Source organism: Vipera berus (assembly GCF_964194415.1).
Source record: "Vipera berus genome assembly, chromosome: Z".
NCBI lineage: Eukaryota > Metazoa > Chordata > Lepidosauria > Squamata > Viperidae > Vipera > Vipera berus.
Window position 1 is genome coordinate 14515583 of NC_138205.1, and position 13734 is coordinate 14529316.

Genomic DNA, 13734 nt, shown 5'->3' on the forward strand with positions numbered 1-13734 from the left:
TTTAGGCTCGTTCCTTGGCATGCATATTTTCCAGTGAGACAGACTGAGACAGGAAGATCATTTTATTACAATTTATCAGAATATTCAGACCAAAGGGGGTTCCTCTTATTCAAACAAGGAACCCTGATCCTTAGATTACATCCCCCTTTTATTGCTAACAAAGAAAAAAAAACCCGAAAGAGGAAAGTTGATTGGACAAGATAAAAGTAAATCCTCCTTTGTACAGTAAATCAACTGTAAATGTTCTTTGAAGTTAGATAACCAAATGCCAGCTGACACTGAAACTTTTTCTTATCAGGAGATAGTATCCAGCCATCCTTTTATAACATCTTTTCAGTGTAAGGATGTTAGAAGCTATCTAATCAATCCACACAGCCATAGAATAAGAAGTCTACAGGTTTTATCACCATTTTAAAAGAGAGAAAAGTGAGTCAAATCAAAATGCAAAGCATGTTTAAAATGCAAAACAATTGTCTGCTAACAAATTACAAAGCCATGTCATGTGCTCCTCAGTTGTCAGTGGCTGCTAGTATTAATGAAATTTTTATTATTTAAATTTATTTGCCGCCCATCTTACTATGAGGCTGTTCTGGGGGGGGGAAATAATAAATAATAGTGACATAATGTCCAGAAGGTCGCAAAAGGTGATTGCATGACCCTGGGACATTGCAACTGTCATAAATACATGCTAGTTGCCAGGGCATGTGGATTTTGATGATGTAACCACGTGAATGCTGCAATAGTCATGTGAAAAATGGTAATGTCACTTTTTTCAATGCTGTTGTAACTTCAAATGGTCACCAAACAACTTGTTGCAAGTTGAGGACTACCTGTACTATAGTCAAAGTGGAAATTTAACAATGAACTTCCCACAGAAAAGAATTCAAAAGCCTAAATGCAGCTGCCAAAATGATTAAAATTCAGAGACTTGGCAACTGGCTTATACTTATGACAATTGTGGTGTTCTGGGGTCATGTGATCACCTTTTGTGACCTTCTGACAAGCAGTGTCAATGGGAAAGTCAGATTCACTTAACAACTGCAGTGACTCACTTAACAGCTATGGCAAGAAAGGTCATAAAATGGGGCAAAACTCAACTGTGGTTGTAAGTCAAGGACAACCTGTAGTCAGCCCTTCTGGCCAAAGACACCTGGCTTTTGAGGCCATTGTTTGTTTGCCCAAATTCAGATAGTTGTCATATATATATATATATATATATATATATATATATATATATATATATATATATATATATATATATATATATATATATATATATATATATATATATCATTATATAGGTACATAGTGATGGCATTCAGGATCTGCCAGAAAAAAAAGGAAATTATTTTAATACATTCTGCTTTGACTGTGTTTTTCTCAATAATCCTTCCTTGCAGAGTGACAGTTCTTTTTAAGTAAAGAACTGCCACCCTGCAAGGAAGGATAGTTGAGGAAAAACCTCAGAGAAAACAGTGTTTTGTTTCTAAATCCCGTTTGAATACTATATAAATACTGTTATTTGCAACGGCAGTGATACTGAACGCTAAGCGGCAACCTGAGTGGGCATGAAAAAAAAATAGACAGAAACCAGAATAATGCTTCAAAAACAAAACAAAACACCCGCCAATAACTTTGAAATAAAGGGCCCGTATTAAATTCTATAAGTCTGTTGAGGAATAAAGCCGTTTTTCTTAACGAGGGTCGCACCCAAGCGGTACTTGGGGAGCCGACTGAGTTAAAATAGTAGAGCTGACAAGATTTCTGCTGCCTAGAAAGGACCCAGGAGGAAGTACGATTGGAGAAGGGTCTTAATCATGAAGGGACCTTCCTGTTCCAAGCGGATCTCTATAGCTAGGCATCTAGCAGCCTCCCCGTGCCCACTCTTTAATGAAAACAAAGCCAGTGGGGGACACGTCAGGGAGGGCACAACCAAGCAACAAGGTTTGACATGGCTGCGCTAGCAGTATCTCTGTGGACAGCCTGAGGAGAAGATGAAAGGGCTTGTGGACATGTGGGAATCAAAAGAACAACCTGGTCAGGAAATTGCAATGACAGCAAACTGGGGATGGGAGAGAAACTTAAGGTGGAAAGCTCCAGTCCATCTCATTCGCTGTATTATTATTTTTTTAATTCTCCAAATAACTTTCGTTTGTTAGAGGAATGGCTTTGAAATAAAATTTAAAAAAAAAATCGAATGATTTTGGTAAATAGTTTTTTTTTTAAAAATCTATTATGCTAGCTTCAATCTATCCTTTCAAACTGAGGAGGAATGTAGTTTTTATATAAGGAACAGAAATCTTGTTTCAAATGGTTGGGAATTGTGAACTACGTCTACACTGTAAAATGTAAGGGAACTTGAGCATGTGAAGAAATTCTAGCAAATATGTGCATGTGGGAGGGGGGAGAAAATGATTTGGGGGGCTCTGGAGACTCAAGACACTTTTTTTTTGAGAAAGAATTTCACAGACATCTGTATTCCTCATGTTAAAGAAATCTGGTTTTTTTCTCCCCCCCCAGAATCAGAATTCCTCAGAATTAACTGTTGCAATTTTCCCACATGGAAAGTGGAAAACCAGCCTATGTTCTGGATCTCCAAGACTGTAGTGAAAGAGAGACATTAAGAGGTGAGGAATAAATTGAATATATTTCGCTCAGTAAGTGTGTTGTGAACTTGGAATTCTTATTTCAAATTTGATTTTTGTCATTATTAAATGTCCCTAGCCTAGTCACAATTTCTTAATAGTTTTTTTAAAAAATATATTTATATTGGGCATATAAATATATACCTTTATTTCAGTTCTATGATAGAAGAATGTTGACATAGATCTTGGATTCTGATAACAAGATTTAGTTTTAAGTCTATCGTTTAAATGTAAAGGTACTTCTAAGTTTTAATCATATTTGCTTTTAATATATTGATGCTTAAAGATATTTTATTGGGGCTGCTGCTTTTATTATGTTAAATGTTATATGTATGTATGTATTAAATAAATAATGTTTGTGCTCTGTTTCAGTTGTTTTAAAATGTAGTTTGGTTTTACTCTGCTGTCCTAGAAAATCTCAAGAGTATCATAGAACTTTAATAAATAAATGCATGCTCTTCCCCCAACCTGTGATTCACAATCAAAGTCACTTTACAGTTACCTCTTTTTTTTCCTTGAGGCTTTAAATATTAAATTCTGTATGCACCTTATGGGAGAAATTCCAGACACTTAAAATATCTTTTAACTAAACTCTTTAACTTCTTTGTTTTATTACAAAGTACAGGAAATAAATTTTGCTGGCTTTGTCTCACTAAGAAATATGCTAATGACTGAGTAAGAATAAAAATGGAACACTACCATTTTTCAGAGTTAAATTCTGCTTCATTTCAAGACTTACAGAGATTCTTCTAGATGTAGGTGGACAATAATATTTAAATTTTCAAATATTTCTATGTTTTACAAGGATCCAAGAAAATGTATGTTCAGTCATCATAACTTAAATGGGAAAGTCAGTTAAATAAATTTCTGATATTTAAATTAACCTCTACACATCCTCTTAGCTGGTGTGGGTTTGTAGCAGTGTAAATCAGGAGTGGACTTGATTAAAAAAAATCCTTCATTTTGCCATCAATTATTTTTAAGATACAATCAGATTTCCTAAAGTAACATACAGTAAAAAGCTTAAATGTATTTGGTGAGAATGAGATTAAATTGTCGTGATATAACTTCTTACTGCAGGCATTGAGATGACACATGAAAACAAAGAAGAGGAAGCAGGATCAGAGAACAAACAGAGAGGAGACCAACAAATGCAACATAGAGACTCTCCAGTGAAAGGTATTATAATAGAAGACCATCAGAAGGAAAGCACTCGGCATGAGATCTGTAACGGTGAATCTCTCATATCTCTGGAACAGGAATCTACAGATAATCTTTCTGACAATGACAGAGTGCCCAAAGCTACCATTTGTCCTGACTGTGGGAAGAGCTTTAGTAACAGCTCTCACCTAATCCGTCACCGTCGCGTCCATACAGGTGAGAAACCGTACAAATGCCCCCATTGTGATAAAAGCTACCGCCAGGACTCTCACTTAGTTCAGCATATGCGTTCTCATACAGGTGAGAAACCATACCGGTGCACACATTGCGGCAAGGGCTTCTCACAGAGTTCCAATCTCATCATCCACCAACGGACACATACAGGCGAACGACCCTTCACCTGTCCAGAGTGCGGGCGGAGCTTCAGCCACAGTTCGGATCTCATTCAGCACAAGCGGATACACACCGGGGAGAAGCCTTACGTCTGCTCCATCTGTGGAAAATGCTTTTCTCAGAGCTCAAAGGTTACCCAACACAAACGCTTCCATTCTGGGGAACGCCCATTTTCCTGTGGGGAGTGTACCAAAACCTTTCGTCTCCGGGCTGATTTAGTCCGTCACCTCCGTGCTCATACCGGAGAGCGGCCTTTTGGCTGTCCTGAGTGTGGGAAACATTTTGCGGAGAGCTCCCATCTGATCCGTCACCAGAGGATCCATATGAGCGAGCGTCCCTTTCGTTGTCCAGACTGTGGGAAAGGGTTCAATCAGAGCTCCAACCTCCAGCAGCATCAGCGGGTGCACCGAGGCCAGAAACCCTTCAAATGTGATGAGTGTGGGAAAGGTTTCGGCGTAAGCTCGGCACTCTTGCAACACCAGCGGACTCACACAGGTGAACGACCCTACTGCTGCAGCCAGTGTGGGAAGAGTTTCAGTGTCAGCTCCACCTACCATATACACCAGCGTATTCATGCAGGACAAAAGCCCTATTCGTGTGCAGACTGTGGGAAAGGGTTTGTGCGTAGTTCAGCTCTCCTTCAGCATCAAGCAACTCACACCGGCGAGAAGCCCTTTCAATGTCCCTATTGTGGAAGAGGGTTTGGACAGAAGTCGGCACTTTCTCAGCATCGGCGAGCCCATGTGAGGAGAGGGGAGACACTGACCTTGATAGAAGGATGGGAGACGGCTGGGATGGAAGAGGTGGGGGACCAGGGAGTGGGAGGGGAAGCAGACCGCCTGTGGCAAGGGAATGGAATAGGGATTATGGAGCCCGAATGGCAGGGTGTTGGGGATGAGGCCACGAGTCAGGAATGGGGGGAGGACGGGGATGAGGCCCTGAGGGTGGAGTGGCAGGATGATGTTGATGGGTTGCCACAGTTGCAGGATGGCAGAGAAAGCACGAGGCAGATCTGGAAAGATGGTGTGGAATCCTCCACGGGGACCGAGTGGCAGGACGATGAGGAGGAACAACTGGAACAGGGATCACAGGGGGATTGTGCTGAAAGCGTGAGGCTGGAATGTCAGGAGGACGACGACGACGACGATGACGATGACAATGATGATGATGATGACTATAGGAGGGCGGAGGAGAGTTTCCAGGACGACAATCTGAGTATGAGACTAGAGTGTCATGATGATGACGGTGGTGGTGGTGGTGGTGGTGAAAGCGTAGAAGAATACGTCCAAGAGGACAGTAATTCAGAGACGAGGGGAAAAGGTCGGGACGAGATCACAGCGCACGGCTGGCAGGATGACGGAGGTGAAAGCGTGAGGAAAGAATGGGAGACCACTTTGGATCATTTAAGGCAGGAGAAATTAATTGAGGAACAGGAGTGGCAGGACAGCGAAGAGGATAGTGAGAAGCAAAGTTGGCTAGGCAATGGGGAGGGCAGCTTGGAGAGAACAAGGAAGAAGCCGGAGACTGAGTCACCCTGCTGAAGCTGGGGGGTTTCAGGAACTGAAATGATTGACTGGCATACAGTAGAAGAGAGTAGAATGCCTACAGTGCTCAAAATGGCTCAAAACCGGCAAGTCATCAAAAGTCATTGTGGACAAACAGCTGAACCCTACCTAGATGCAAAGCGGTCATGTCCTTCTGCAACAAATATTTGTCGTATTTGTTGTATATTTATATTTGTAGGATATTCTGTGGTGTCTGCTCTGCTCTCCACGTGAACATGTCCCTCACTCCAGTCCCTGCATGCCTGTGCTACAGAGCGAGGTGTGGTGGCTGCCTTATGGTCAAGCTATACGATCCGGCTCCCTGTATCATTCCAAGCCTTGTGCCGTTTGCCGATCAGAATAATTCCAAAGGGTGATTTTATTCAGCCTGTTTTTAAACATTGCTCTACCCACGTACAGGGTGTATAATTCTTCCCGATCCAGCCCAAGTTTTCTTTTAAAAAAAAAAAGTTTCACGACACTTCCAAGGTAAGATGTCTTTTTTTTTTATAAATAAGTGGGTGCTGCCTTTCCTTACAGTGGCAATTCTTGCTGGATTTGAGGAGTTGATTTGGGAGAAATCTTCCTTCAATTCAGTCTACAAGCTTTGAAGTTATTGACTTAGGAGGTTGGGATTCGGGGATGGGGCTAAAAAAGTTAATACGGTCATTTTATTTTCACAATTGTTACTTAGGAACCCAGCAGAATGTGGGGACACTGTTAAGACTCCAATATTTTACTAGAACACCTTTTGAGACTTCTGTTGCATGCTCTGAATCTCTCCCAGCTGTAATTATTTTTGTAACGTTCTAATCCTCCCTTTTCTGTGTCTCCTTCTGCTGAACTAATAAATGCTCTTTTTGATTCCACTCAAGCACCCTGCATTCTTTTAAATTGAGCCAGGATTATTACTCAACATACTTCAGATCAGTTTCAAGATACTTGCATATAACTTGCATATATACTGATGCTTAACCTTGGGTTCTCCCTCCCCGCTCCAAAGAAGCAGCACAACAAACCTCTTTTCAGAGTTAGGGAATTTCATTAGTGATTTGTGATATATGGAGATTCTGGATATGTGTATTTTTTTTGTTCTGGAAAGTTGATTTCATTTATTAAAGTAAAAATTATCTAAAACAGCCATTTATTTTGGCCACCGTCTGTGAAATTGTTAAGTACCGTAATTTTACTTTTTCACATTATGGTTAAAGACTTTCTGAAAAAGTGACATTATGGCAAATACATTACTAAAATATATATTTAACAAGGCCCTTGGTGTAATATAGTGAGGAAAGAGAAATTCAACAAAATTTCCCCAAATACTTAAACAAAGACTAAAAATAAGGGCAAAATTGATCAATGAAAAATTCAGACAATCCCAGAGTTTGAAAGTCATGTAAGTTTGATGCCACACACACTGCCTATTTTTTGTTTTAAGTTGTATCCTACTTTACGGATTCTGTTCTGCTCCAAATTTTCTGATGACAGAATACTTTACTTTAACCAGCAACAGACAATCATTTGTTACCCTTCATGTTTTTTGTTTCGATGTTTTGGGGGTGGATGTTCCCATCCCCTTATTACGTTCCCTCCCATAGCAAACATGGGAAGAAATATAAATCAAATCAAGAGTATTTAGAGACATCCTACAGGGCCAAAATGGTGCTTAAGATGGTGAAGCTCTTGACCAGCGGTCCAAGCCATTCTGTTTTCTCTCCTACTCTTTGAGGATTTTAGACTCCGGTAAGAAAGCCGAAGTGGTAAGCTGGTGATCGGATTTGGCCCCTGTAATCTCCAAGGGGAATTAATTTGGTGAAATGTAGTCTGGATTCCCAGGAGGGAGGGGCCACATTCCAGAGGACCAAGAGACAACAAAGTTTAGATAGTTTGGGAGGATGAGGCTCAAGGCAACTCCTCCTTAAAAGTTCTCAGAGTATATTGATGCTAGTAGTTTGCTTTAGTTTGGCAAGATTTCTGTCCATAGGTGAGGAACAATAAAGGAAACTGCTTTGGAGTAACTCAGCGCATCTTTCTTGGTTTTGGAGCCTGACATATTTTTAATCTAACAGTCTGTAGGTAGTTACTGTCCAGAATTCCAGAAAATTTCTTTCATCCCTTGCCAAGTGGGGGAAGGTAGAATTGGCACAATGCCCCTTTTAAGCCTTACCCATTTCTAACGTGCAACCGGTAAGATGAACAAAGGCCAGAATCCAAAAAGCTGCTATTCTCTAGAAAAGAATCTTAAAACGGTATGCACACAAAACAGCTGATTTGTCTCAGATCAAGGGATTAGCAGAGAACACAGACAAACACATTGGTCTGCCTGCGTCTTGTTCTGGTCATCTCATCACGTGTATCTTGTCATCTGCCGCTGCAAACACATACTATGGCTCTCTTTCTAAGACGGTCAGTAGAAGCACTTGAAATAAATGCCATGATGGCTTCTTTTTTCTTTTTTTAAAAGGGAAAAGGAAGTCTTCGTTACCAGCACCACAACGTTTACTGTGTTTTTTTTTCTTTTTCTTTTTTTGCACACAGCATTTACAACAAATAGCCTGGCTGCAGTCTCTAGAGAGGAATGTGATTTGATCACTGGCTCTCATTTTCATTACTCAATGGTTCCGTAAGGAGTTTGCTTTCGTTCTCTTTCTCGGTTGCTGACTTAGAACTGTCCTCCTTTGCACCATCCTCTAGATTATCAGCTGCTTGTAAGCCATTCTCATTTTCTCCTTGAAGTTCTATCTTCTGTTTATAATTTCGTTTGAAGAACCCACACTAATGCAAAGTACGAAAAACAATTAGAAGCAGAAATTAGATGGGGGAGACTCAGCCTCAGCTTAAAGATGTTGAATGGCTAAGGAGATCCACTTTGATCTAGTGGTTAAGGCAGGGCTTTTCAACCTTTTCACCCATTGTACCACTTTTAGGATGTGGCAACATCCGAGTACCACCAGTCGCCTAGCAAGGTGTCAAAAACATGACGACCAAAAAAATAAATAAATAAAGGAAATATGTGATGAAGTACAGGTAGTCCTTGACTTACAACAGTTTGCTTAGTGACTGTTCGAAGTTACAATGGCACTGAAAAAAGGGTCCCCCAAGCCACAGCCGAGCAAGATACCTGCCTGCCCGCCCGGCGGCGCTCTTCCTCCTGTCCGAGGTTTTCATTGTTGTGAGCATTTCTGTTGAGGATTGGCAGCGGGGGTGGGGGTGGTTGGTTTTTATTTTCCCCCCCCTTGCTGGGTGGTTGCAGCAGGTTTTGATCACTTCACATGACCCTGGGACACTGTGACCATCATAAATATGAATCAGTTGCCAAGCATCTGAATGTAAATCACAAGACCCTGGGGATGCTGCAACATTCCAGCTGATCGGCGCTTCTTCTGGGCTCAGCAGAAGCACCAGGATCAGCGCCGAGCTCCAGCTGGAGCCTGGTGCTGATCCTGGCATTTCCACTGAGCCCTGACAGCCCTGAAGAAGCACTGATCCTGGGGCTTCCGCTGAGCCCTGACAGCCCTGCAGCTCCAGCCGTCTCTCGCTCAGGCTTGTGCGGTGCTGCCACTGGTTCAGCTCATTGAAAAAAATAGCTCTTATCTGTGGGCTGTTAGGCTTTTAAATGGGACATAATCTTATGCAGAATTGACTTGGGAGGCCGGTGTGTGGTGTAGTTGGTTCACATAGTGTGGTGGGATGGAGGGTTTGTTGTCACTGTGTGTTGGGGGGAGAGAGCACGGGGGGAGGCTCAGCTAATCTCAATGTACACATGTTGTACTTTGACAATAAAGGTTTATTATTATTATTATTATTCCCCTCCCCAGCTACCACTTTTCTAGGACAGTCGCGTACCACCTGCCAGGTGCCAATGTGCCACAGGTGGTACCCGTACCACTGGTTGAAAAGCCCTGGGTTAAGGCACCAGGCTAGAAAGCGGGAGATGGTGAGTTGTAGTTCTGCCTTAGCCAGGAAAGCCAACTGGGTGACTTTGGGCCAGTCCCTTTCTCTTAGTCCAAGTCACCTCATGGAGTTATTGGGCACGGGAACGAGAAGGAGGAAGGTGTACTGAATATGTTCGCTGCCTTGAATTATTTGTAAAAATAATAGAAGTGGGATACAAATAGATAAAAAAGCATGTCTTGCCTTCCAGCCATCTTCCATTTTTACAGCCTCGATTTTTAATACTGGATGAACGTTAAATATAGTTCATAGTTAAGTAAGTAAAATGGTAGAGCATCTAGATCAGATTTAAATCTGAACCATCTTAAGAATTTAAGAATTCCAATCATTCTTTCTTGGAGCTGTGAAACAATTTGCCATGCCAGAGCTATCGACAATAATTAGCAACAATTGGGAAACTATCCCTCTCAGTGGTACAACCCACATTTTGCAAACAAAAGATCCTAGGCTTAATTTCTGACATCTCAAATTAATGTTCAGAAATAATCCTAGCTGAAACTGTAGCCTGACAATATACTTCGGACATTATAAAGTAGTATTGGATGAATTGAATAATTTTTGGATGGTAGCAATGCTAGTTTGAAGTATTACTGATCAAATCATTGTTTTAATCCTACTGACCAGGAAGAGCCCAACTCTCAGTTCCTCAAAAATCGCTCTAGATTTTTGAAATAAAAGTAATCTTACCTTATAAAGCCCTACAATGCAGAGAATAAGCAAGAGCAAGCCTCCGACGGCACTGCCTATTATAATTGGGAGATAATTCACCATGATTATCACCTCTACTTCTGTGACCTGTAGGGCATATAAAAGAAAGGGAGGCACAAAGTCACAATCATATCTTTACAGCCGGGGACACCCTTGAAATAAACATTTAAGATTGGCATATGGCCATCTTTTCTCCATCGAATTTTTATTAAGTAGTTGGTTTAAATAAAAATAACAGCTAGCCGAGCAAGTTTCTTATCAGCTGAAGGTTTTGGTGATGCAAACTTTTATTACCTCATAACATTTTCCTTCCGTTCTCCTCCTTGATTTATTACTACTTTGCCTTTCAATCCACTTAAGGTAGCTAACACTCTTGAAAAAGCAATTAAAATCTCCCAAAACACCAATTCCGGAAGTGTGCTGAACATATTTTGTAATAATGTCTGATAAGGAGATTTGGAGGATCTTGAATATTTATCCAGTTGTTTTTTGGGTTGGTTCTAACAAAACCTACTTGCAAATTAGATTTTGGGTTGTATTTGAAGGGATGGTATGGCCTATTTAATACAGAAGGTAAAATTAATATTCTAATTCTAAAAATCATGGGAGGTAGGGCTTGTAGCCAGTATGATCAGCTGACCATATTGAAGTAAAGAAAAATGTTCAATAAATTTAAAAGTGTTCTGCAACCTTTCTGTGAACTTCCTTGAATGGTTCTAAGAATGGTTCCCTGATAAATAAAATAGACGGATTGATTGGAGGAACATTATAGTAGAAGCAGTGCTTTTGATAGATTTTCCAAGTTTTAAAAGTAACATGAAAATTTGATCTTTGGTCAACATGGACTTGAATCACCCTATCGAGCGTAGCAGGTCGGCGGCAAAATCATGAAAACGGTGCACGTGGGCTGCTTGTGTGTCAGGTCCGATGCATGCGTACTTTGCGCTGGTTGTGATGGTGCTGCTTGGCTTGTGGCACTGCTCGGCTTGTGATTGGTCGTGTGGTTGCACGCTGAGTGCTTACTGCAGGCAGCCATCGTTATGTTTTTATTTTATTTTATTTTAATTTTATTTTTATCCCATTTATATCCCGCCCTTCTCCGAAGACTCAGGGCGGCTTACAATTTAAGCACAAACCAATGTGCTTAGCAATAGCCTTCATTCTATGTATATGCCTGCTTATTAGGGCTTTCACACACACACCCCAGCGGCATTATTACAAAGTCAGCTTATTGCCCCCAACAATCTGGGTCCTCATTTTACCTACCTCGGAAGGATGGAAGGCTGAGTCAACCTTGAGCCTGGTGGGATGCGAACCTGCACTAATTGCAGGCAGCTGGTGTTACTTAAGGAGGCATTAGCCCACTGCTCCACCAAGGCTCTTTGTTGCACTACTGACGTGTGTGGGTGTGTGTACAGCAGGCATGTCAAACTCGCGACGTCACGTGCCGTATTGCGACTTTTTCCTCCATTGCCGGCAATGGGGAGGGCGCGGTTTCGTTGTGATGCATCCGGCCCGTGGGCCGGCAGTTTGACATGCCTGGTGTACAGTGATTGACTACGTGCGAAAGGTAAATAATTTATTTTAAAAAGTCGGTGAATTGAAAATCTTTTTTAAATTTTTAGTGTAAAAGTGTGACCCCAAATTTAAAAATGAAAAAAAAAATACTAATTACTTCTCAACCACTGGTCCTGCTAAGAACTAAATATATACATATTTTTAAATAAAAGATTAACAAGATGTGAGTTCCGGCACCTTTTTTCTTCCGAAAAAAAAACACTGAGTAGAAGAGATAACAATACCATAAGAATATAGAAAATTCTTAGAGAAGGAGGGAAAGAAATAACTTCAGTCACAAACCCACCTGAACTTTGGCAAATTCATGACCATAGAAATTTTTATATCTTCCGGTTTCAAATTCAACCCACAAGGCTGTGCAAAGCTTGGTTTGAAGAGAGTCCTAACAAGATAAAAGGATAATGAAGTTTACATTGCATCAGGCAGCATAAATCATATGATGAATATCTCAGTTTAAAAAAAAACCACAAGTCATTTGCTTTCAAACACGTGTGGGTGTAAGAACTAAATTCAAAATCTTTGTGAGATTAAGTAGCCTGCCCAATAATGTTTGCATCTGCTTGAGGTTTTTAATTATAAACGTTGTAGATGGAAAGCCATGTTAGTTTATGATGTCCCCAAAATGGACGCTGGTAGCACCTCTTAAGTAAAATCTGGTAATCATAAGACGTGCAATTTTGTTATGAAGGAACTACAGTCACTTCATCGAATGCAATAATAGATGGAGAGGGGAAAACAAGGTTATGCGAGACATATTACAAGTACTGTGTGAATGGTCAATTCTAAGATCACAATTACAACTGTGATCTTCAGAGAAAGCTAGAAAACTTTAATGTGTATAACCATTTGATGTTCAGCAATTTATCACTCAGTTGTGCTGGCGATTGTATTCCTACAGCATGCTAAGCTAAGCCAAAAAAATCATAACATGGTGTAGTAGCAGGTTATTTTAAAATCTGGGTAATATGTATGACACCAAGATAACTAGATTAGACATTTGCTTCGATGACAGACTCTTTCCTAATACCTTATCTCAGTTTATTGTAGGTCTGTAGTTTTTTTTTCCTTTGCAAGCTTAATGAATGAATGTCTCTGCCTACCTATTCAGATATTGAATAAATTGGAACTAACATTTATTAGAAGTGGAGGGAAATAATTTTTCCCATTCTCCAAGTTTCAGAATTAAGAGGAATAGAAAAAAATTCCTCTTATAAATAGAAATCATTGTTATTGACCTGTTTTTACCTTTGTATTGTTTTGGGTAGACATCATCCCAGTAATATGGATCGTAGATGAATTTATCTGTCCAAGATCACATTTGTAGATAAGATATTCATCAGTTGCACAATACTAGAAAGAAAACAGTACAGTTAAAGATATGTTCCAGCTGCACTTACCATCTTTTTAAGGAATTGTTAGATTTCTTAAAATGACTGTTTATTTTGATCAAATTAATATTCCCATACATAGCAGGCCTCCTGATATACTGCCTTGTAAATAATAAAACCGACAAAGAAGAAACGATGGAAGACATTTTTAGATCATAGCCCTGTCCCAGGCTGGTAAGAAGAAATTGTTTCTTACTATTTCTTCAAAAGATCAAGTCAGAAAATAGAGTGTTACTTCTTTCATTAAGATGGGAGTAATTATTTGGAGAGCTAGTTGTTTTAATGATCAAGCAATTCCATGATGAATCACACCATTTATTTGAAATATTTCAGAAACTGGCCATGCCCCCAAATGATCTACAC

The 13734-nt window shown here is 40.3% G+C and overlaps 2 protein-coding genes across 3 annotated transcripts in view; one reads left to right on the forward strand and one right to left on the reverse strand.

Moving 5' to 3' along the window:
• The first annotated feature begins 1857 nt into the window (after positions 1-1857).
• On the forward strand, positions 1858-6612 carry LOC308677723 (uncharacterized protein). Of its 2 annotated transcripts, none has more exons than XM_081344369.1 (3): positions 1858-2037; positions 2521-2627; positions 3726-6612. In XM_081344369.1, the coding sequence occupies exons 2-3, from the start codon at positions 2561-2563 to the stop codon at positions 5738-5740; spliced, it is 2082 nt and encodes a 693-aa protein (XP_081200495.1). In that variant the 5' UTR covers positions 1858-2037; positions 2521-2560; the 3' UTR covers positions 5741-6612. The 2 variants fall into 2 exon arrangements, with proteins under 2 accessions (XP_081200495.1, XP_081200494.1); XM_081344368.1 differs by having other exon boundaries at positions 1891-2086.
• Positions 6613-6747: 135 nt separating this feature from the next.
• The window catches only part of LOC308677729 (integrin alpha-L-like), a 73073-nt gene continuing 66086 nt past the window's right edge, over positions 6748-13734 (reverse strand). Inside the window, exons 27-30 of the mRNA XM_081344380.1 lie at positions 13229-13333; positions 12270-12365; positions 10385-10492; positions 6748-8518 (exon numbers count right to left, since the gene is read on the reverse strand). Coding sequence (XP_081200506.1) covers positions 8333-8518; positions 10385-10492; positions 12270-12365; positions 13229-13333 — 495 coding nt within the window. The 3' untranslated portion in view covers positions 6748-8332. The remainder of the gene's footprint in view (positions 8519-10384; positions 10493-12269; positions 12366-13228; positions 13334-13734) is intronic.

Excerpts from the sequence above, each read along its gene's own strand:
- LOC308677723 (XM_081344369.1), top strand. The coding sequence starts at position 2,561 with ATGGAAAGTGGAAAACCAGCCTATGTTCTGGATCTCCAAGACTGTAGT. Across the intron at positions 2,628-3,725 it reads TGAAAGAGAGACATTAAGAG|GCATTGAGATGACACATGAA; the intron begins GTGAGGAATAAA and ends TTCTTACTGCAG.